General features: G+C 51.1%; 1 protein-coding gene across 2 annotated transcripts in view; it reads right to left on the minus strand.

Moving 5' to 3' along the window:
* Window positions 1-2,197: 2,197 nt before the first annotated feature.
* Myh6 (myosin heavy chain 6) overlaps window positions 2,198-23,389 on the minus strand; it is a 28,341-nt gene continuing 7,149 nt past the window's right edge. For both annotated transcript variants that reach the window (XM_058585806.1, XM_046465114.1), the window contains 35 exons: window positions 23,233-23,389; window positions 23,115-23,142; window positions 22,794-22,905; window positions 22,435-22,527; window positions 21,708-21,771; window positions 21,337-21,435; window positions 20,718-20,821; window positions 20,487-20,625; window positions 19,737-20,005; window positions 19,304-19,474; window positions 17,718-18,027; window positions 17,025-17,095; window positions 16,649-16,736; window positions 16,442-16,559; window positions 16,193-16,316; window positions 15,782-15,918; window positions 14,708-14,963; window positions 14,307-14,549; window positions 13,982-14,158; window positions 13,558-13,703; window positions 13,212-13,302; window positions 10,836-11,225; window positions 10,361-10,487; window positions 10,152-10,270; window positions 9,430-9,626; window positions 8,744-8,927; window positions 8,394-8,559; window positions 8,171-8,295; window positions 7,028-7,336; window positions 6,320-6,523; window positions 5,320-5,445; window positions 4,938-5,213; window positions 3,428-3,523; window positions 2,627-2,761; window positions 2,198-2,273 (listed from right to left, as the gene is read on the minus strand). In XM_058585806.1, coding sequence (XP_058441789.1) covers window positions 2,250-2,273; window positions 2,627-2,761; window positions 3,428-3,523; window positions 4,938-5,213; window positions 5,320-5,445; window positions 6,320-6,523; window positions 7,028-7,336; window positions 8,171-8,295; window positions 8,394-8,559; window positions 8,744-8,927; window positions 9,430-9,626; window positions 10,152-10,270; window positions 10,361-10,487; window positions 10,836-11,225; window positions 13,212-13,302; window positions 13,558-13,703; window positions 13,982-14,158; window positions 14,307-14,549; window positions 14,708-14,963; window positions 15,782-15,918; window positions 16,193-16,316; window positions 16,442-16,559; window positions 16,649-16,736; window positions 17,025-17,095; window positions 17,718-18,027; window positions 19,304-19,474; window positions 19,737-20,005; window positions 20,487-20,625; window positions 20,718-20,821; window positions 21,337-21,435; window positions 21,708-21,771; window positions 22,435-22,527; window positions 22,794-22,905; window positions 23,115-23,142; window positions 23,233-23,389 — 5,475 coding nt within the window. In that variant the 3' untranslated portion in view covers window positions 2,198-2,249. The remainder of the gene's footprint in view (window positions 2,274-2,626; window positions 2,762-3,427; window positions 3,524-4,937; window positions 5,214-5,319; window positions 5,446-6,319; window positions 6,524-7,027; window positions 7,337-8,170; window positions 8,296-8,393; window positions 8,560-8,743; window positions 8,928-9,429; window positions 9,627-10,151; window positions 10,271-10,360; window positions 10,488-10,835; window positions 11,226-13,211; window positions 13,303-13,557; window positions 13,704-13,981; window positions 14,159-14,306; window positions 14,550-14,707; window positions 14,964-15,781; window positions 15,919-16,192; window positions 16,317-16,441; window positions 16,560-16,648; window positions 16,737-17,024; window positions 17,096-17,717; window positions 18,028-19,303; window positions 19,475-19,736; window positions 20,006-20,486; window positions 20,626-20,717; window positions 20,822-21,336; window positions 21,436-21,707; window positions 21,772-22,434; window positions 22,528-22,793; window positions 22,906-23,114; window positions 23,143-23,232) is intronic.

The raw sequence follows: 23,389 nt of genomic DNA on the forward strand, positions 1-23,389 counted from the left end.
CTATTGAGTCTTCTTGTTCCCAAGAAATTAAGGCAGATTAGGAATGTCAAGTAGTATTCATGGGAATGTTGCCTGGAGCAGGCCATGATCCCTATCTGAGACCAGGTCCAAGCAGTGAGGAGGTGGGAGCCAGCCTGAAGAAGCTAAAGACATTCACCAAAGCAAAAAATGCCCCACAGCCTGGGGTAGCAGAGGGAGAGATTTCTGAAATGCTGTGCTCAAGGCCACTCTGTTGTGTGCCTGGTGACTGGACACCTGGAGTTCTGTCTCCTATGTGAGGAAGTGCCCACCATCTACTTGTGCTCACCTCAGTAGGCTTGAGCTGAGTGCTTGCCCCGGGCTTGTGTAGAGCTCCCTCTTGTGGTTTGGGGAGGACTTGGCCGGCAGGCGGCAGGGAAGAGGGCAGTCAGGGGCTTCATAAGAAGAAATTCACAAAATGCTGGCAGTAGAAGAGCTCTTAGATATCAGCAGGACAATACCCTCATTCTACATAAGTGAAAATTGGGGCTCAGGAGAAATGACTTACTGACTTGTTGACAGAACTAGGGCTAGAAGCTAGCTGTCCTAACACCTAGACAGGTGTTCTAGATACAGTATGATATGAAGCTCCCTTGTAGCTCTGAAAACAATGGACGAGCCTCATCTGCAGCTCTCTCCACCAATGGGCCCATTTCTCAGCTTGCTGATTCCTCAGAACACATTTCCTGAGTGCCTTTTGTCCCTGTGCTGGGTATCAGGCATTCAGAGGTGAAGCCTTGTCCATGAGCCTTCACAGATTGGGAGACAGGCTGGTGGAGGGCTTCCCACAATGAAAGCTATGGGAGAGCTCAGCTCTAAGAGTTTGGAGCAGCACCCACAGCCTGGGAATCAGCCTGGCCTGGTCCATGGAGTTCAGTGCAGCCAGGATTTCCCTGCCCAGTCTAAGACAGGGCCCAGCTCAGTGGCTGCAATCAGCTGACTTTCTGTTCCCTATCCCGAGTGCTTGATTGTTCCTGTTATGAAATGCCTTCCTTTATCTTTTGGGGTGCTCCTTACAGTTGCAGGCCCCAGTCCCCAAGCCCTGCCTAGACCTTGGATCTTGAGCTCTGGGGTGGTGCTCTGCTTCCTGGGTCCTGCCCACTCCTCTCTTGGATTGACTTTTTCTGCCTCCTGTTTTCTGTTCTCCTATCCTTTTGCCCTGGCTCCTCATCAGATCTGACAGCCTCTCCTGGCAGGTTCTCCAAGTCTAGAACCAACTGGATTTTGTTTTCCTGGATTCTGCTCACAGCTCTCTGGTTTTATGTATAATTAATTCTCAAGACGAGGTGGCTGACCTGGCAGGAATGTGATTGGATGGGCACCACCTGAAAGGAGGGATAGAAGAAGATCAACTAGTGGAGTTGGGGAGCGGGGTGCCAGGTAAAGGAATGAGAAGGTGGTCTGTAGAGCCTCGTCAAAAAGTCCAGTGGAGGGTAGAGCTTTACTTTGAGCAAAAGGAAGTTAAACCAGCTGAACCCTGAGCAACTATGTGAGTGGTCCTCAGTAAAAGCTCAGAGACAGGAGAACCTTGCTCAATGGTGAGTGCCTGTGTATGCCTCTGTGCTTGTCCATGTCTGTGTGACAGTAAAAATGGATGAGCATTGCCACACTTCATCCACCCTGTAATACTGAATGGGCTCAGCATTGGCTGGTCCTGGAATCCTGGGATACCCTCATGGGGAGGTGCTAACCCACAGAGGCTGGTAATTCCTGTGAGCTATTCCCAAGGAGCTGACTAGAATAGGACCTTTTCCACATCCTTTCCCTGTGCCTCCCTCCTCAGCCAGCTCTGAACCATGTTGGGCATCAGCAGAAAATTTGTTTGCAAAGATCAGGTATCCCAGGACAATGTTAATGCCGGTAGTGGCCTCAGAGATGGGTTGGCAGAGGGTAGCTTCCACTTTGACACCAAAATTCTGTATCTCAATGTCTATAACTGGCTCACCCTGTTGGTGCCTTTATTTCTTCCACTGCTAAAATTTCTGTCCCCTTTCCTTAGGATTGACCAAGCAGAGCTAGGACTCATGCTGCCAGGCAGAACACCTCACTTCTCTGGGCTTGGTTGCCTCCTCTAAAGATGTGAGGTGCTTTGATTCCCACAGCTCTGATAGAGGGGCTGTGGCCACCAGCCCTCTTGCTCCAGGATGGGCTTCAGGAAGGACAAAAAGGCACAGCAGTGTCAGGTCTCATGTTTATTGTGGGTGAGCATCAGCCAGGTTTTGGAGGCAGCATCACTCTTCATCATGCATTTTTTGCTGAGAAAGAAAAAGGGGCTGTGAGGGGCGGCTGGCAAGAGGGAGGAAGGTTTGGGGAAGATTCAGATGTTGGGCAGGTGCTAGGTCACTAGGGCTTTCAGGGGCAAAGAGAGATACCCATAGAAAGGGAAAGGTTAGGGCTGGGGATGCAGCACAGTGGTAGAGTACTTGCCTAGCATGTACAAGGCCCTGGGTTCAATCCCCAGAACCACTAAAGAAAGTGGGGGCAGTTAGGCTTCAGTGATCTTGGGATCCCATATTAGGGGTGCTTATAGTTTAGCGGATGAGAGAATGGGATTGGGCTCTCTGCAGAGATTCCTGTTTGACTAGTACAGACCAAGGGAGGGACCCACCTTGGCGCCAATGTCACGGCTCTTGGCCCGAAGCTTGTTGACCTGGGACTCAGCGATGTCGGCCCGTTCCTCTGCCTCATCCAGCTCGTGCTGCACCTTGCGGAACTTGGACAGGTTGGTGTTGGCCTGCTCCTCCTATGGGGAGTTGGGGGATGTGAGGATGGGGCCTGAGACCAGCTCCCTGTCTCTGAACCACTCACTTCTTACCCAAGTTCCTGCAACAGCCTTAAAGGGTCTCATGCACCTGACATTACACCTTCCTCAAACTTGTCCAGCATTTAGGATATTTCACAGCCATCCAGTGCCCAGGATAAATGCCATGCTGGCTGGCATGGCCCTCTCCCCACCCCAGAGCCCAGTTTCACTGCACCTATTCTAATCATAACTCAGATGCTTGCTGACCCTGGAACTTCCTGCATAGATGTGCTCATCCATACCTCATGCCCACACTTTCCTGCTCACCAGATGTTTTCCTCACTGTGCTATGCCTAGTCAGGTTCCCTTTCAGGCCTGATTCTAACTCTGTGACCTTTTTCCTGCCTTCAATACCAATGATCCCTTTCCACTGCTTTCCCTTGGGTTTATGGTGTGTGGACTATGGGCAGCTGTTGGGCAGGTGCTGGGTCACTACATCATGAACTCAGAGTACCTGACACAGCTCAGAGCTCACAGACATATAGAATACATGTCTGATAAAGATTAGAGCTGACCCTTCATCCAGGCCTGGCAATGGCAGATACTCATGGGCTCTCACACATAGTAGGTATGTTGATGAAAGAAGGGAGAAAACCACAAACTCACCGCCTCCTCAGCCTGGCGCTTGTAGGCCTTGACCTTCAGCTGCAGCTTGTCCACCAGGTCCTGCAGCCGCAGCAGGTTCTTTTTGTCCTCCTCTGTCTGGGGTGTGTGGGTGGGAGAAACCAGTTTTCAGAGAACAACAAGTGCAATTACCTTTTTGTCTTCCCTATTCCACTCTTCTCCCCAGGCCTCAACCACCTGTCCTCCCTCCAATAGCCCAGATTAAGGAGGTGGTAGGTAAGGGTCCGTCTCTGCTTCTACCTGTAGGTCAAAGGAGCAGGGCAAGCTTCTAAGTCAGGGACTCACAAAGCAATGAGGCTTGTGGTCCAAAGTCAGGGAAGGGGCTCAGAACCTAATAGAATTCTCTAATGTGGTCATATGGATGCACTTGGCCTGTTCCAGCCTTGATCTGTTGGATAGGGTTCCCACCTGGAACAACTTGGGTGCTATTGCCTAGTGGTTCTTGAGATGACCAGAGAGAAATAATGAGGAAGGCAGAAATAAGGGGATATTATCATTGTCCAGATTATTCCTATTATTATTATTATTATTATTTTTTTGTGTGTGTGTGTGTGGTGCTGGGGATTGAACCCAGGGCCTTGTGCATGGGAGGCAAGTACTCTACCAACTGAGCTATATCCCCATCCCTGTCCAGATTATTCTGATCTATCATAGCCTAATATTCTAATACATTGCCCTGGGCCAAAATCTGGGCACCAGGATCACTGGTTCCAATGTCATTTGATCATTCCTATTTTTCATATCATGTATGCGCTTTCCATCTTTATCCATAAAAATCTGCAGTTCTCTATCTATAATCTCTTTCCTATGCCTCTGATATCCACCTTTAAATGGACCAACATCTCCATCTTCTTGGTCTTACTTTCCAGAAGACTGTGAAAATAACAGGTCAAAAGCAAAGGCTCTGAGCTATGCAGGTGGAGGTTTTTCTCTAAGGTCTTTTTTTTTTTTTTTTTTTTTTTTGGGTCCCAGAAGTTCCTGGAAGAACTCTGAGTCTTTCCCATCACCTGACTCATGTCTCCCTGTCAGGTTGGTAGTAGGTGGAAAGATTTCTGACTATTCTGAAGCTTTCGTAGTAGCACTCATGGTAGCACTTTGGCTACCATGTTTTTATAACTTTGGGTTATAAAACTCCTGGGGCAGGGGAGCTGGGGACATAGCTCGGTGGTAAACCTCTTACATATAATGCACAAATCCCAGGATTTGATTTTCAGCACTGCAAAAAAGCAATCAAACAAAGAAATCTGGGGGGATTCTGGTTAAAAGAGTTTTCTGGTTAAAATGGAAGTGGATTCTCCATTTTTGCTACAAAAATTCATGGACGCAAGTGGAACTGACTCCAGGGTCAGAAAGAAAAATAAATCTACAGACAGCATCTCAAAGAGCAGGTGATGGGTGTGCAGCCTGGCAATCCTGGACAGCAGCTCAGCAGGTGCCCTGTGTGTGCTGGCAAAGCAGCTGCCACATCTACTTCTGATCCACCTGCCCGCACCTGGTAGGTGAGCTCCTTGATGCGCCGCTCACTCTTCCTCATGCCCTTCACTGACTCTGCATTGCGCTTCTGCTCCGCCTCCAGCTCATTCTCCAGCTCCCGCACCCGGGCCTCCAGCTTCTGCAGCTGCTTTTTGCCACCCTTGAGGGCGATCTGCTCAGCCTCGTCCAGCCGGTGCTGCAGGTCCTTGATGGTCTGCTCCATGTTCTTCTTCATGCGCTCCAGGTGGGCGCTTGTGTCCTGCTCCTTCTTCAGCTCCTCTGCCATCATGGCAGCCTGTGCACAGGAGAGCAGGGTACGTGGTCTGGTCAAGTCTTCACACCCTCACTGCCTAGCCCAGGGGACATGGGCCTGGAGTGGGTAAGCAGGGTGGGGGACTCACATCTGTGATGGCCTTCTTGGCCTTCTCCTCGGCATTCCTGCACTCCTGCACTGCCTCCTCCACTTCAGTCTGGAGCTGGGTCAGGTCTGACTCCATCTTCTTCTTTTGATTGATGAGGCTGGTGTTCTAGATATGAGTAGAGAAAATGATCATATACTTTGTTATTGGATTTCACACCACTATCCAGAGAGAATTGAAAGGGGCCACATTAAAACAACAAGCCCTGCTTTTGGGATAGACATTGGTTTGCACCTGTTTTTCCCTTTCCTACAGATCATTTCTAGACTTTATATGTAAAACTACTCATCTCTGAAGAAAGATTTCAAACAGCAAAAGGTCCACAGTTCTACTCCTGAACTCTTCAGTTGCATGTTTATGTAGGAGCATGAAAATATTCCAAGGAAAACAAAACCAAGTTTCATACTAGGACAATATTCTGGAAGTGGTTATAGTTAGAGAAAGAATGGAAGTGGGCTAAAAGAGGACAGTAGGTCATCAGATGGTGTCATTCATGCACACACATTAAATTACAAGACAAAACTCCACGGGGCACTTCAATAGATGGGCACAAACACCCACTGCAGAGTATAATTGAAAATAGTGTGAGTGGAATTGCAGAAAATGGTATTCTCTCTGTAGTTCAGGTAAAAAAGAGATTCAGATATGCTTCTTTAGACTCCCATGTTTACAGAGCAAACTGGAGGCTGTCTTCTAGGTCAAGGGTATCGAATAACAGCATGCATTCTACTACTCCCAGATTTGTGACTTTGGCATCCATCACCAATCAATCATGACACCTTTAGCTTTTTCTAGACTTTATATGTAAAACTTCTCAAAATAGTGGTTCTGACAGCTGCTACTAACAGATGAGTGTTGGCCCAAGAGGTGAAATAATTTGCAATCCTGGTTGGACATGCTCACTTGGAACATCTGGTTTCTGTAGATGTCTTGGGCTCTGACACTCAGCAGGGTTCCACATGATAGCCTCTGAACCCCTCACCTGGGAGTGCAGCAGCTGCACCCGCTCACTGGTCTCAATCAGCTCCTGCTCAGCCAGCTTCCGTGACCGCTCAGTCTGCTCCACCACGGCCCGTAGCTCCTCCAGCTCAGCCTGGAGCAGGGTGTTGCGCCTCTCCACGATGGCGATGTTCTCCTTCAGGTCATCATTGGCGCGGACTGCGTCATCCAGCTGGATCTGGGTGTCCTGAGGGGAAAGCATGATGAGAACAGGCCTGGACCCTGTACCATCAGGCCTCCCATTCTGGCTCTGATAACACCCCATTCTACATTCATCAACCTCTTGTCAAATGAGGAAACAGGGGCATGTTCCCTCAATAATTCTCTATCCTGGAGGCTGGACTGGTCCAGGACATTCTAATCATCAAGCCTCCAAATCCAGGAGACAGGCAGCTCCCAGTTTCTCATCTTTGTTAGCCCAAGACACTTTTTATGGCCTTCACCATTCCTCTGGGCTCCCCATCTTCTGAGAGCCTCAGCTCTTGTTACCTTCAGATGGGCTTGGGTGGTCTTCAGGTGCTTCTGGGCCTCTGAGGCTGACAGCCCATTGCAGTAGCTTAGCAGGGACCTGATAAAGGTCTCTGCAATGACCGAGGGCAGGAGGGGGCTGGTGTCCCCTTAAAAAGGACCCATGGAAGCCAATCCCCTTTCTGGATGAGGTGACCTCCTGCTTCCAAGAGTCTCTGTGTACCTTCAACAAGCTCTGGAGGCTCTTGACTTGCTTCTGGGCTTCAGCAGCCATGCGGTTGGCATGGCTGAGCTGGATCTCCATCTCATTGAGGTCGCCCTCCATCTTTTTCTTCACCCGCAGGGCCTCATTGCGGCTGCGTGTCTCTGCATCCAGGGAGGTCTGCAGCGAGTCCACCACCCGCAGGTGGTTGCGCTTGGCCTGCTCCATCTCCTCGTCCTTCTCTGCCAGCTTCCGCTCAATCTCTGCCTTGATCTGGTTGAACTCCAGCTGGGCTCGAAGGATCTTGCCCTCCTCATGCTCCAGGGAGGCCTAGAAGGAGGGTGGGGAGAGGGGTCTGAGGCTGACAGTCAGGGCCCAGGTGGACAGGGAGGGAGGACCAGAGGATGACAGGAATCACCAGGACTGTGGCCTGAAGAAGAGATGGGGAGGTGGGCCCTGCACCCAAGATCCTGTTGGGGAGGAAGTGCTGGACTTCCTGGGCTTCCTGACTCATGGGTCTTCCTCTGTGAAGGGAGGAGTTTGAACCTGTCGGATGTCAGACCCCTGACACTAACATGGCAGGGATTCTTGACCCACTTTAAGATCACAGAAAAAAAGAGGGATTTCTATAATGTAAAACTCTCTTTGTTTACTAGGTCCCTCTCCTTGAGTGAGAAAAAAATTAGAAGTCCCAAACTCAGGGCTGTTCCCAGTGCCTTAAACAATGCATAGAAACAATAGCTAATGTAAATAAGTGCTTGAGCAGATCACATCAGTTAATCTTCATAATAATCATACACACAATCTTGGAGGTATGTTATATTAATGTCATCTAACAGAAAAGGACACTGACACACAGAGAGGTTAAGGACCTTGTCCAATGACACAGAGGAAACTTGGTCCTCAAGCCATTTTAAACTCAGGTCCCCACTGTCTGAGTGGTTATTATGAGGCCAGATTCAAACTTTAAAAAACCTTCTGCCTAAAATTAAGACTGACATTTCCCTTTGTGCTGACCTTGGCATTGGAGGTAGCCATGAGTAGTGGGGCAGTAGATAGCCTTTCACTAATATGTTTTGTCCTGGGGTCAAGGTCACTCCAGGATGAGGGTGAGGTGAAAGACAGCAGGACAGGCTGGGGGGCAGTGCTTGGAAGGCCACCCACCTCAGCCTCCTCCAGGGCTGACTGCAGCTCCAGCTTCTCCACCTCCAGCTGCTTGCGGACCTTCTCCAGCTCATGCACATTCTTTCCTCCTTCTCCCAGCTGCTCAGTCAGGTCCGAGATTTCCTCTGGGGGTTAGAGGGCCAGAAAGCTCAAAATCTGGCTCACCCTGACCCACATGACCCTTCCTGCCCCTGTGGACCCTCCCTGCCTTGGGGATGCTCACCCTGCAGGTTCTTGTTCTCCCTCTTGAAGGTCTCCAGGTGCTCCAGCGACTCCTCATAGGCGTTCTTGAGCTTGAAGAGCTCGGTGCTGAGGGAACGCGCCTCCTTCTGCGAAGACTCCAGCTCGGACTGTGACTCCTCATACTTCTGCTTCCACTCGGCCAGGATCTGCAAGGGACGAGGCTCACTGTGCAGCCTCCGCATCCAGTCCCATGTCCAGGTGCTTCAGGCCCCTTGCCTGGGCTGAGCCTTCCTCCCCTGCCTCCGAGGAGGTGGGCTCTGGCCTTGCACTGGTACCATGCCTGTGGCCCTCCAGACCTGCACACTGGCTGTGGCCCCACCCATGACCCACCTTGTCAAAGTTCCTCTGCTTCTTGTCCAGGGCCGTGGCGGCAGCGTTAGAGCGCTCCACGTCCACCATCAGGTCCTCGATCTCGTTCTGCAGCCGGTGCTTGGTCTTCTCCAGGGAAGAGCACTTGGCGTTGACGGCCTCCACGGCCTCCTCTGCATCCTGTAGCCTCTGGGCCAGCTTCTTCCTGCCCGGGGAATATGTGTGTGTGTGACTCTACATGGGAACGGTGGGGATCAGTGTTGACTCTCTCGTACTGGTACTGCAGATGAGGAAGACCCACACCCTTCCACAGCTCCCTGGGACACTGGAACCCCAGCCTAGAGGAGCCAAGACTGCTGGTGCCTAGAACAGTTCATCAGCATAGGCTGCGCAACTTCTTCCCAGTCCCTCATCAGGCTGATTGACGATCGCTCCTCTGACCAACAAGCTTTTTGCTCGTCTTATACATGAGCATTAGGTATAACCCGGGCCAAAAGCTCGCCTGTCACAGGAAGTGGGTTAGGGCCAGCCAGGGCTCACAGACTGCAGAATCCAGGCTTCCTTTCAAGCACTTCTATTGCCCGCCAGGTTTCACCCATCCCCTGTCACTCCCACCCCAAACCACTTACTTATATCCACTCTGCCTGTCTCCACCCCAGGTTCTCTGTACCTCTCTGAGAATCAGGGTGGAGGCATTCAGCACTCACTTGGCCTCCTCCAGCTCCTCTGTTCTCTGGATGGCATCTGTCTCATACTTGGTCCTCCACTGGGCCACCTCTGAGTTGGCCTTGGACAGGACACGCTGTAGTTCGGCCTTGGCCTCCATCTCCTCTTCATACTGTTCCCGCAGCAGGTCACAGTCATGCCGGGCCGACTGCAGTGCGTGGGCCAGGGCGTTCTTGGCCTGGGGAGAGGTGGACACCAGAGGTAGAGGGAATCCCTTCAATTGAGCCTCAGCCTCATCCAGCATGAGCACTGAGGTGGAATCTCAGTCTTTGAGTGGCTTCCCAGTTTGCCCACCGCATGCCTTTAGCAACAAGGAAAGAAGCACTGATGGGGTGTTGCTTAGCTAGAAGGTAGGAGAATCTGGACTAGAGTGTTCTTCATTATGGAGGTGTCTCTCCAGCCTCCAGGCCCAATTCTTCCCTCTTTCCTTTCCTTCCTTCCTTTTTTTTAAACTGGTGAATGAATCATACTAGGTAAGCACACTACCACTGAGCTACATCTCCGGTTCTTTTTATTTTAAGAGGATCTCACTAAGTTGCCTAGGCTGACCTCAAACTTGTGTTCTACCTGCCCCAGCCACCCAAGTAGCTGGGATTATAGGTGTGTACTTTTGAGCCAGTCTCTCCAGACCTAGTTTTGGAGTTGAGGTTTAATGTTCAGGGCCACCATCAAGCCTGTCCCACTTCCCCTAGCTGGGCCTCACCTTGCCTTCCTCCTCTAGCTGCCTCTTGAGGTCTTCCATCTGCTGGGTGTAGGAGAGCTTCCCCCGTGTCAGTTGGGAGATCAGAGCCTCCTTTTCCTCTAGTTGCCGGGCTAACTCTCCTGGAGGCAGAATGAGGGATTTGTGGGCCGTGAAAGAGGGAAACCAATGCCCTATGCAGGACAGGAGTGGGGATGGTCAGGGGCACCCACCATTCTCGGTCTGCAGCTTGGCTCGCTGTGTAGTGAAGTCATTGAGGGAGCGCTGGGCCTCTTCCAGCTTCATGCGGTACTCATTGGCCTGGTCCTCCAGTGTCCGAGACACTTTCTCCAGGTTTGCCTTCAGGCAGTAATGGACACAGAGAAGGTGAATGCGGGAAGGGCCAGGGTTGGCAGGGAGAAGGGACTGGGTTAACCAGACTTCAGGAAAGAAGAGAGGGCGAAGGTGGGAAGAGCACAGAGGGCAGGAGGGAGACAGAAGCAGTGTGGAAAGGGATCAGTTTCAAGAGGGGGCATGAATTAAAGAAAGGAGGAGGTGAGGGCCAGGGAGGAGCAGGATAGAGAGGATCTGAAGATCAAGGAAGATGAAGGGAGTGAGAAGGACAAGAGAGAGGACACGTAGAGAGAACACGGGAGGAAGCCACAGTTTCCGAGAGAAGAGGGAGAGGAGAAGTGGAGCTGGGCTCACCTTGGCCTTGATGATCTGCTCCATGTTGGAGGTGACATCGTCCAGCTCCAGCTTGAACTCACTCTTCTCCTTCTCCAGCTTCTGCTTCACCCGCTGCAGGTTGTCGATCTGCTCACCCAGCTCGGCCACACTGTCAGCGTGCTTCTTGCGCAGGGCTGCGGCTGTGGCCTCGTGCTGCAGCGTGGCCTCCTCCAGGTCCCTCCTCATCTTCTGGAACTCGGCCTCTCGCTTCTTGTTCATCTCGATCTGCACAGATGTGGCCCCTCCGGCCTCCTCCAGCCTCTCACTGATCTCCTCCAGCTCTCGGGACAGGTCTGAGCGCAGCTTCTCCACTTTGGCCCTGGCCGTGCGCTCAGCCTCCAGCTCCTCCTCCAGCTCCTCAATGCGTGCCTGGGTCCAGATGAGAAGGGCTCAGACCAGCTGGTCAGACTCTTCCACTGGACCCCACCAAGACTCTAAAATACTCCCAAATACTTTGGTCCCTCTTGAGCAGTGGTTCTTAACACGGGCAATTTTGCACCCCTATAGGACAGTTGGCAATGTCTGGAGGCATTTTTAATTGTTATGATATAATGGGAGATGCTACCAGTGTCTAGTGGGTAGAGGCCAGGGATAAGGCTAAGCACCATATAATGCACTGGCCATCAATAAGAATTTAGTTGAAGTGAAACCTTCAAGGCATTTCTTGAGGGCTTCTCAGACTCCATCTGGGCATCTGCAGCTTTCAACTCTCAGAGCTGGTGTTCTGAGGAGTACCATGAGATCCCATGAAATCAGGAATCTCAGAGTCCACATATTTACTACATTGTGCTCCCCTTACCATAAGACAGGACAGAGGATGCTTGTATTTCTACAGATGTTTGCAACAATATTTCAATTGCCTCAGAACAATCAAATACTATTGTAATTTTCCAACTTAATGACAAAGTCTGATCGACCATATTCCTCACTCTTTGGGGCTTACTTATTTATGACCAGGATTGGATTCTAGTTTGCTTGCTCCCTTTAGTTCAGGTGAGAGCTAGCAGAGTGCCCTCCTCTTTATTGTGCCCCTATCTCATTGCTCTGGGCTTAGCCCTGGTTGGGACCAAATTGGGAGAATGTCCCATCTACCATTTTGATCTGCTGTTTGGTTAGTTAGAAGCAAAGAGGAGGATTGTTGGTGTTTCCTTCATCTGGGAAAATAGGTGGCTTTAATGGATAACAGGGTTGGTCCTGGGAGGAAGAGAGAGAGGACCTATGCTTCTGTTCCTGGGATGGAGAAGTTGGAACTTATGCTCAAGAACGCAAAGAGGGAGGGGAGAAGCCACAGCTCATGTCAAGACCTGATGAGGATAACAACACTGTTGTTCTGGGTCCAAAAAACCAAAGAAGTTGCCCGCACCAGGATAGAAGATCCCAGGAATGGCCCAATATTCTGGCCAAACCCCAGAAGGAGCACCAAAGATGAGAGGGGAATCCCTGAATAGCTTAAAGGAATGAAATTGTGCTTACAAGTTACCTGTACTCTGAGCCAAGGACCCCCTGTGCTGAGGGGAGACCAGTTATTTCTATAAGCTGCAGCCTACTCAGAAAATGAGAGAACCAGGCCCTGCCCCTGGTAGCTGAGTGTCTGTTTTCACTCTGTCCAGATATGGCCATGGAGACAGTGCCTGTCTTTAGGTTTCCAGGGCTTGTTTGACAAACCCACTGCTAAAACACATTGAAATTCAAGTTATGTTAAAGGTAAGAGAGACTGGACTGGGTTGTTTTTGTTTTTGTTTTTTGGAGATAGGTCCTGCTGTGTTGCCCAAGGCTGTCTTCAAACTTGTGGGCTCCTAAGCAGTTGGGAGTACAGGTATGCACTAGCATGCATGGCCTATGGTGAAAGAATACTCTCTTGCTAGGGGTTGGTAACTTCTGTAACTTTTTATCAAAATGACATTTATGTGGAGCTTTCTAGTTGACACAGTGGTTCCATATACATTATCTCGTCTGGTCCTGAAAGGCAGGGTTTTGTTAGATGAGAAGAGAATCTGAGGATCAGAAAGGGTAAGTGACTTGCTCAAGGTGGTAGGAGCTGCCCCACCCATGCAGAGAAAGGATTAGGGGAGAACTGAGTTCCATTACTAACCGCAGAGCAGAAAGCCCATGATGTAAAGCACATCTCAAAGAGAGAAACCCTTTTAGTAGGTACAATTCATCCTTAAAATAGTGTTGCTGAAATAATATATCCTTGCTCACTAGGGGTAGGCTGGTGTTCTAGGGTGCCTGTAAGTTAGGGATAATTGAGTCTCTGGGGCTGCCTGGAGTTCCAGACATCGTCTAAAACCCTAAGCAGTTCCTTCAGCCTCAGGAGGTTGAGTTGCCCCTTGGCTGCGCTGGGAAGAACATCACCTGGTTTTCCTTCAGTTTCTTCTGCAGCTGAAGGGCCAGAGCCTGCTCATCCTCAATCTTACTGTTCTGCTGGTTAATGTCAAACTCTTTCCTGGAGGAGAATGGGGATGGTGAATAGTGGTCCTCCTTCCTCTGGGCCCATTCTCTTTGCTTGCCTCAGCATGGCGAGCTGGCCCAGACAGTGAAACTCCCTCCCTCCTGGCCCAGACAGTGAAGGTAGAGGGTTGTGATCACCCTCATTTCCAGTGTGTCCAGGGTGCACATACCCGAAGAGGTGCAGCACCCTGAGCCCCAGCTACCAGGCCTGACACCACCATTAACCCCTCCTGGCTACCATGCTGCATACTTCTTGAGCTTTTCTTCCAGCTGCAGTTTGTCATTCTCCAGGTCCATGATGCTCTCCTGGGTCAGCTTCAGGTCACCCTCCAGCTTCCGCTTCGCTCGCTCCAGGTCCATGCGCACCTTTTTTTCTTGCTCCAGGGATCCCTCCAGCTGGTGAGGAGAAGAAAATGAACAACATCCAGAAAACCTGAAATCCGTATGTGTTCGTCTGCTTTTACTTAAAGGTGAAGTCCAATGGGATTGGAAGTCAAATCAGCAGAGAAATCTTGAGAGCCCACAGGATTCAGAGACCTAGCCCAATGAAGAGAGCAAAAAAAATCTCCAGGGGCCATAGAACTTAGGTCTAGGGATCAGGAACCCCCTTGACCATTGGTGTTGACTGCAAAATCTGGATCTGAGAGAGTCAGAACATGATTCTTTCTACTCACATCATCCACCTGCTGCTCCAGCTTCATCTTAGACTTGGTCAGGGTGTTGACCTTGTCCTCCTCAGCCTGAAGGTCATCCAGGGCCTGCTGGTGGGCCTCTTGCAGAGCTTTCTTCTCCTTGGTCAGTTTGGCAATGATCTCATCCAGCCCAGCCATCTCCTCTGTCAGGTTCTTCACCTGTCAATCCCAAATCCCAGCCCCTTTAAGGTCAAAGGTCACTGGTCTGGAGACTTCTCGGGGGACCTCCATGTTAAGGACCAGGACCACATGCTGGCCTGGGAACCCTGAGGAGACCTGGGCTGGAGTCAGAGGGAGCTGCCCTCACCTTGTTCTCTGTTGCGTGTTTCTCCTTCTCCACCTTGGCCAGTGTCAGCTCCAAGTCATCAATGTCCTTCTTGAGCTCGGAGCACTCATCTTCCAGCTTGCGCTTCTTGGCAGTGAGCTCAGCATTCATCTCCTCCTCATCCTCCAGCCTCTCGGTCATCTCCTTCACCTTGGCCTCCAGCTGGATCTTGTTCTTGATCAGCTGGTCGCATCGCTCCTCTGCATCATTGAGGTTGTCTTGTTCCTGGGAGAAGAGGACAGGGAAGACAGTGGTGATTAAGAGAGGAGATATGCAGGGTCTAAGGAGAGCTGAGCTCTTAGACTTGGGGTCCCTTGTGATAAAAAGGGTTATGATCCGGGTGAGAGAAAGGGAGAGATGAGCAGGTAATCACATGGACTTACTGCCTGCACTTGGAGCTGCAGGTCATTCTTTTCCTGTAGCAGGGACACCATCTTCTCCTCCAGCTCCTTCCGGCGAGCCTCAGATTTCTCCAGTGTCTCTTTGATGCGTCCGAACTCCTCCTTCATGTTGGCCATCTCCTTCTCTGTCTCTGCGCTCTTCAGCAGTGGCTTGATCTTGAAGTAGAGTTTCATCCACGGCCAATTCTTGACTCCCATGAAGGCCCGAATGTTCCACTGGATTACCAGCAGGGCATCCCTGACAAGGAAACGTGGAGGTAGGGAGGAACCCCATGAAGGAGCACTTCCCAATCATGGAGCCAACTGCACTTGGCCTTCCTCCCATTTAAGCAAGTTTGTAGGCATCAGAGGCAGGAGCCCTTCTTGTAGCCTTACTCCCTACGTGTACTCCCAACCCAACATCACTACACTGAGTATGGAGTTGCTCAATAAAAATCAGTGATTAAGTTTCCCTGGGTACCAAAGTGTCCCTAGTACCAAAACAAAAACAGAAAACCAACAATACACTTTAAGGTTCAACACATTGTACTATATAGTTGTAGTTCACTTTTTTTATTGCTTTGTAATATTCCACTGAATGGTTATAATACTATTTATCTATTCACCTTTGGATAAAAAACATGGAAATTCAGATTATTTCTAGATTTCTGACCAATATTCCTATGAAGATTCTTTTTTTTTTTTCATGGTGCACATGTGTAGCTTCTCTGTGGAAAAGTACTCAGGATGGGAATTTAAAAGTTTGTGACTGTTCATTTTTAAATGATAATGATAAATCGCTTTCCAAAGAGGTTGTACTAACTTACACATTTGTTAACAGTGGGTCAGCATTCATAATTTTGGTTGATCTGGTGTTTTAAAATGGTATTTCTTTGGAGTATTTTTATTTAAAAAAAATCCAAATGAGACCCAGAGTGGTGAGAAATAATTTTTTCAGGCCACCAAATAAGTGGCAAAGCCAGGATGTGCAGCCCAATCTTCTGAACCATACCAGTTGGTACCTCTTGTCTGCCTCTTGCATCTCTGGGGTGCCTTCCCCCTTCCCTCCTGCCTTACCTGCGCTCCACGATCTTCTTGAACTCAATGCGCATGAGCTGGCCCCGGGACTGGGCCTGGATGCGTGTGATGATGCGGCTTAGCCTCTCATCTCGCATCTCTTCCAGCAGCCCCAGAAGCCCAGCTTTGAAGAACACCTGTGGACAGGGGTTAGAACCAAGGAGGCCTCAGCCTCAGATCTGAGACAACTGGGGTGGATAAAGAGGTGGGAGGACCCTGGATGAGTTCCCAGAGGACCCATCACTCCACATCCTAAACCCAAGACTGCAAATGCAAAACACAAGAGAGAAGTGAAGCCTGGGTTTCAGCTCTTGGGCTAACAAGGAAGCCAGGAATTGAGGATCTGCCTCCTGCAGCTTTACCCATCATGGCCACCTGCCTTGCAACCACCTAGCAGGGCTCTAGACTCACCTTGGTGTGGCCAAACTTGTACTGGTTGTGGTCAATGTCCAGAGAGCTCAGCAGTTTCTCTGCCCCTTTCCTGCTGTCAATGAACTGTCCCTCAGGGATGGCCGCCGGGTTCAGGATGCGATACCTGGGGAAGGGAGTGCTGGGGTCACTTGCATTGTGCATGGATTATGCTCTGCCTACAGAATTCCAGGGATGTCTGCAGACTACTGCTCCTCTGTTCCCTGCACTCCGGGGCACGCCCGTACCCACCTCTGCCGGAAGTCCCCATAGAGGATGCGGTTGGGGAAGCCCTTCCTGCAGATGCGGATGCCCTCCAGAACACCGTTGCAGCGCAGCTGGTGCATAACCAGGGGGTTGTCCATCACCCCTGTGGCAAGAGGGGAGGAGAAGGGGTCATTCTCAGGGTAAGTGGATGTCAGGCATCCTCCCCAGACTTAAGCCTTCCCTGGGGCTCACCTGGAGCCTTTCGTTCATTGGGGATGATGCAGCGCACAAAGTGAGGATGGGTGGACCTCAGGTTGGTCATCAGCTTATTCAGATTTTCCTGGGGTGGATGAAGATGGAGAGTTAGGAACCACAAGGGCCTTCTTTTAGGTCCCTGAGCCCTGGTCCCAGGCACCCTGTCACCAGAACTTATGGGAGCCACGGGACAGGGGGTTGACAACTAATTCATGATGTGAGTTCAGGCTTGTCTAGAATTTACGTGCTAAAAATTACCACATGACTTTGGCCTCTTTCCTCCTCAACCTCAGGGCAGCAGGATAGGGCAATGCAGCCCAAGGCCTAGGGCTTCCCCACCACAGGTCCTCAGGAATCCCTGGGCCCTTCTTACCCGGTGGAGAGCAGACACGGTCTGGAAGGATGAGCCCTTTTTCTTGCCTCCTTTGCCTTTACCACTATCCCCTAATAACGGGAAAAGGAACAATGAACAAGAGCTTAACGACAGAGGAACCCTGGGGCAGGGACAGGGCTCTGGCGCTCAATAGTTTTGTGACTTTGGTAAGGCTATTCTTCAGGTTTCCATGAGGATGGAGTAACTACCTCTAAAAGCTGGAAAGAGGATTGGATAAGACCAAGCCCATAAGGCAGCTCATCGGTAGACATTGAAATCCCATCAGGGGCCTAACCCTCCTCTTCTAACACTCCCCTCCATTCTTATGTCTTCCCACTTTCTAGTTTTCTTCTTATCCTTTTAATTTCAATCCACACCCTTTTTCTTTCTCTCTGAATTACAGGTCCATTTGTTCTACCATGTGTTCAGTGATCCTCTTCCTGTAGACTAAGAATTCTTGCTTGCATGGCTCTATGCTGGGCCTGGGACAATGTTGTATGTACTGCTCTTACTGACCTTGAGGAAGCAGACATGTGCACCAGTATGCAAAACATCAAGTGGACAAAGGCAGGTACTAAGGGGAGGTAGAGATGGACTCTGGTGGGACCTCCTGACTAACAGCCTCCCCTTGCCTACTTCTGGACCCTGCACCTCTAAAAGTCCCCTGGCTCAATGCAGGGGCTGCTTCCTTACCACTATCAACAGAAGCATAGGAAGAGAAGAGTGTGGCCATGAGCTTGAGGGAGGACTTCTGGTATAAGCCCACCACTGTCTCATTGAGTGGGTCCTTATTCTTCTCCAGCCAGCCCAAGATGTTGTAGTCCACGGTGCCAGCATAGTGGATCAGGGAGAAGTGGGCTTCCTGCTTCCCCTTGATATTGCGTGGCTTCTGGAAGTTGTTGGACTTGCCCAGGTGGTTGTCATAGAGCTTGGCCTTGAAGGTCATGTCAGTAGCCTTGGGGAACATGCACTCCTCTTCCAGGATGGACATGATGCCCATGGGCTGAGGTCAGGGTGGGAAGGTGGAGAGAGAATCACTTAGCATATTCCCAGGCTTCCAGAGTCCCACATCCTGAGCGAGAAGACTCCACAGCCCAGTGTTGCTGGTGGGCCAAAGGGAACCTGTGCTTATACCTCTTGTCCCAGGATAAGAAGCCAATATTCCTGGAAATGACCTAAATCCAATTACACTCAGATCTAGCCTGTATGACCTTTTCTGCCTCAGGGGACCCAGCAAAGAGCTATGTACTCCTAATCATCCCTCAAGGCCTCAATACTTCACAACACTGACCATTTTTTCCTGATGTCTCTGCACCAGGGACACTAGGCCAGGAACAGAAGTGTCAGAGGAATCAGACTGCAGGGGCAGGTCAGACGTCTATCTACTGGACACAGGTAGCAATGCTTCAAGGGTTGATTAGAAGGACCTAGGCTCTGTACAACACTCCATCTTTCAGGGAATGTAGTTCTTGGCTTTTCTTGGTATAGGAATGCTTTTGAAAATTTGTTTAAGCCAAAGAATATCTCTCTAGAAAAACATACATATGCACCCCCCACACACACACACATACATGTATATATGTATGTACTCATGCTTTTTTCCCATAGTTTTAGGATAATGACTCAAAGACTATGGGAAGCTCACATTTTGTGAAGGTAGAGACTGGCTAGGTGCAGGTGGGATACTCAGGCTCTCTCTGTGACCATACCACCCTCAATGTTCCAGATCTCCTCTTGTCTCAGAATCTAAGCAGGGTCGGACCTAGTTACTACTTGGATGGGAGATACTCAGGCTCTGGCCTGTGTTAGCAAAGAACAAAGGCACACTGAGGGCAGTCAGCACTGGCATGAGGTGGCTCCCACCTTCTCCCCCGTCTCTCCTGAGGACCATCCACAGAGAAGAGGGGCTGCAGACTGGCTTATTTCTCAGTGAACAGGAAGAGGATAGGAAGCCAAATGTCTCTAGTTTTAGTCTAGGATTTTTCCATGAAAGATGCTTCTTATGGGGTTGAGAGAGGCCAGGAGACTCTCCTTCTCTACACTTCACTTTTACTACAGAAATGCCACCACCATACAGAGAGAACAGGATTAGAAATCTTGGGGAAAGACCAAAGGGGATCATCCTGTGTATGCCCATGACTTCACAGTGGGTGAAAGCTGGGTCTGGAGGAGGACCCAGGATTCTGGGGAACTCTAGTTTCTTGAATGCAGAAGGGAGCGGGGCTGTCACTTTTTCTGATATGGCAGAGGAGGGAGTTACAGAAGATGGAGCCAGGCACCTTTTCGATGAGGTCGATGCAGGCCTGCAGGTCCATGCCAAAGTCGATGAACTCCCACTCGATGCCCTCCTTCTTGTACTCCTCTTGCTCCAGGACGAACATGTGGTGGTTGAAGAACTGCTGCAGCTTCTCGTTGGTGAAGTTGATGCAGAGCTGCTCAAAGCTGTTGAACTGCAGGCAGGGAGGGGCAGGAGCAGGTCAGGCAGGCAGGTGTCTGGGTGGCCACGGGGGTCAGCCCAGGGCTGTGCTATGCACCATACCCAAGCCCAGCAGGGGTGGGGCTGGTCCCCTCCCAGGTCAGGGCAGGGGAAGGAGGGCTTGCCCTGAGGACAGAGACAATGACTGCCCTGTCAGTGCCACTGCCTTTCTGTGCTTGACCCATAGCTGGCCCTCCACAAGTGACTGTGAGTGTGCAAGTGGCTCCCTGGCTCACATCAAAGATCTCGAAGCCAGCGATGTCCAGGACTCCTATGAAGTACTGGCGTGGCTGCTTGGTCTCCAGGGTGGCGTTGATGCGTGTCACCATCCAGTTGAACATTTTCTCATACACTGACTTGGCCAGTGCTCCGATGGAGTAGTATACCTGCTGCACGCTCTGCCCCTTGGTGACATACTCATTGCCTACTTTCACCCGAGGGTGGCACAGCCCCTTGAGCAGGTCAGCTGAGTTCAGCCCCATAAGGTAGGCGGACTTGTCAGCATCTGGTTGAGAAAGAGAGAGTGAGCACTTACAAAGATCCTCCCTCCCTGCCTCAATTCACTTCTAGTTAGTGCAGCTGTGGGCATGGGAGAATTCCCTGTCTGCCCAACTCCCTTGTGTCTCTGTCCTTCCCACCTGTCAACCCATTCCTCTGGCCCCCAAGCCTCAGGTCCTCAGGAATCAGCCCATCTGGGGACCATGAGTGGTCAGAGGCCTAACTGGGCTCTAAATGAGAAGAAAGCCTGGATTCAGGGCTTGCCCCTTAGAAAAGGCCAGGCTCTCCAACCATCTACTTCTCCTGATTTCCTTTCACTTTCTCTAATGGGGTCCAAACAAGCCTGTTTTCAACCTAATTCCTTAAGAATTGTTGAAAGGACCTTTGGATACAGCATGGGAGACCCAGCTCCCATGACCGTCTCTGGCATGATAAGTCAGCAGGCCCCTTTGGCCTAGTCAACGCCTCTGACCGCCTGCCCTGCTCACCTTCTGTGCCGTCAGGCTCCGCCTGCTCCTCCCGCTGCTTCTGCTTGAACTTCATGTTTCCGTAGTGCATGATGGCGCCCGTCAACTTGTAGACACCGGCTTTCTCCTCTGGAGTGAAGCCCAGCACGTCAAAGGCACTCTGGGACAGAACCAGAGGTGCAGAGGGAGGTTGGAGCAGTGGCCAGGAGCTCTCAGGAGCCCTCACAACACCACCCCGGCCTCCTCACTCACATCAGTGGCCATGAGCTCCTCAGAGTCGTCGATGGAGGCCACGGACACTTCTCCCTGAGATACGAAGGCGTAGTCGTAGGGGTTGTTGGTGACCAGCAGCATGTCTGTGCCAGGCAAGGGAGGGCAGGGCAGGGACAAGGAGATAGGGACAGGGCAGGGAAAGGAAGGGGGAGGAGAATGGAGGGAGAATGGAGGAGGAGAGGAAAGGGAGCAGGAAGAGAAAAGGAGGATCAGCAAGGACCAAGGAGAGAATCCAGAGGACATGAAGACCTACATGGGGGGGGAGGCACACCTGAGGTCTCAGCAAGAAGGAAGAGGGAGGATGGTCGGGAATGGCGTGTGGAAGAAGGGAAGGCAAGTGAAGAGAAGGAGAGAATCAACCAGAAATGAGGAGAAGAAAGGTGCCAGGGGAGGTGTGGAAAGAAGCCATTGAGAAGGAGTAAGGAGTGCGGTGGTGTAGTGGGGAGGCAGGAGACTCAGGGACCCAGGCGGGGGAGGAAGAGAGTGAGCAGAGGGAAGGGAAGCGGGCAGGTGGGCAGAGTGAGGGGAAGGAGATCCCGCACTGCACACAGGTGGGCTTTGGGGTAGGCAGTGGGGCAAGGGTGCAGGTGGGGCTCACCCAGCAGCTCTGGCTTCTTGTTGGACAGGATCTGGTAGAAGATGTGGTAGTTCCTCTCAGACTTTAGCTGGAAGATCACCCGGGACTTCTCCAGCAGGTCTGAGGTGGGGAAGGTGGAGAAAGGTGAGGTGGGAGAGGAAGGGAAGAGAGGAGAGCCAACAGAAGGGTGGAGATGGGGAGAAAGGCTCCTGCAGAGCAATAGCTAGACCCACGGGAAAGACTGAGTTAAAGAAAAAAAAAAAACACTAAACCCATAAAGCAGATGTTGACCTAGAGAGAAGATGGATGGAATGAGGAGGTCAGGGTGCGGCCAGGAGGGCAGGCAAAGGAGAAGGACTCAGAGGACAAGCAGGCTCTCTGCTGTTACTCACAGGTCTCTATGTCCGCGGAAGCCAGCTTTCCAGTGGCTCCAAAGTGGATCCTGATGAATTTCCCCTGTGGGCAGATGGAACAGTGTAAGGGGACTGGCCAGAATGGACAGAGTGAAATCATGCACCTCAACTCAACCCAGAAACCCTGGTGGTTCTGGAATGTAAATGACATATTCGGTATCTCTTTTCCATTTTCAGTAAAATGGAAAACAGTGCCAATGCCCAGTGGGGAATGTGAGTGGAATCAGCAGCCCAGGGACTGACACAGGGAGAATTTCTCCTGTTTATGCCTCTTACATTCTCTCACGTAATCCCATCAGTACTATGCAAGGTAGACGTCATGGCCCCCGCTTCACAGTGAAGGAACTGGGCTCAGGGAGGTGTGGGAACTTGCTGAGCACAGAGAGTCAGGCCTTTGGCTCCAAAGCCTGTGCTATCTTCCTATGTCCATTGTGGAAGAGCTTTGGAGATACTCGTAATAGAAATCTAAAATATGACCCAAATCATTTCTATTACTTGGCTAGAGAACAGTTATGGTGACTCTGGGCCACTTTCCTTGGGTTCCCAGGACAGGATTGGGAGGATTTGTGTGTATGCACATGCTTGTTGATATCCCAAAGCTAGACACAGTACAATCAACTGAGTGTGCCCACTGTTGGCAAAACAGCACCCCCTTCTCTTGTCAATTCTGAATGAGGCCACTTGGCAGTGGTCAGGGACAACTCACGAAGCGGGAGGAGTTGTCGTTCCGGACGGTCTTGGCGTTGCCAAAGGCCTCCAGAGCAGGGTTGGCCTGGATGATCTGGTCCTCCAGAGTGCCCTGTGAAGGGAGCAGAACCATGGGCATTCATCCTCTGTCCACTTCTAGGTGGTGGTGGGAGGGCAGCAAGGCTGCTCTGGCCCTGGGGGGTGAGGTGGGGCTGGATGAACTGCTGGTGTGTCTGCAGCTCCAAAGAGAGTCAGACCTCAGATTTCAGAGTGTGACTCCTGCTAACAAGGTCTTCTACACAGTGTGGACCCTCAGGAGCCCTGCTTTGCCCCCAACGCCCTGCCCCCTTCTGAACCTGTGAGCCAGCCACACGACACCTTGTTTGCATTGGGATTGTCCTTCTTGCCACGGTCACCTATGGCTGCAATACTGGCAAAGTACTGGATGACACGCTTTGTGTTCACAGTCTTCCCTGCTCCGGATTCTCCACTGGGGATAACAGGGACCAATCAGAACCCAGGATTCTTGCTGTTGTTCATACAGAGCTCAGCATTTGCTTTTCCCTTCCCAGTCTAAGCAACCAGAGTCCAGCACAGTATAGGATTTTCCCTTGAGAAAGAGTCCAATACTCTACACTCCCTGCAATCACAGTCTGGATATACCACCCCCTCCCCCGTAGGTGGATGGCACTTGCTCACGTGATGAGGATGGACTGGTTCTCCCGATCTGGAAGAGAAAGAGGAGAGGCAATGCAGTGAGGGCTGAGGGCTCAGCTGGGGGTTGGGTGGGCAGGCACAGGGCAGGTGCAGGGCTCACCTGTCAGCATGTACTGATAGGCGTTGTCAGAGATGGAGAAGATGTGAGGTGGGGCCTCGCTTCTCTTCTTGCCCCGGTAGGCGGCCACCACCTCGGCATTGTACACTGGCAGCCACTTGTAGGGGTTGACAGTGACACAGAAGAGGCCGGAGTAGGT

The sequence above is a fragment of the Marmota monax genome, unplaced genomic scaffold, assembly GCF_021218885.2.
Source record: "Marmota monax isolate L192 unplaced genomic scaffold, Marmota_monax_Labrador192_F-V1.1 WCK01_AAM20220418_F8-fsc00079, whole genome shotgun sequence".
In the NCBI taxonomy this organism is placed as follows: Eukaryota; Metazoa; Chordata; class Mammalia; order Rodentia; family Sciuridae; genus Marmota; species Marmota monax.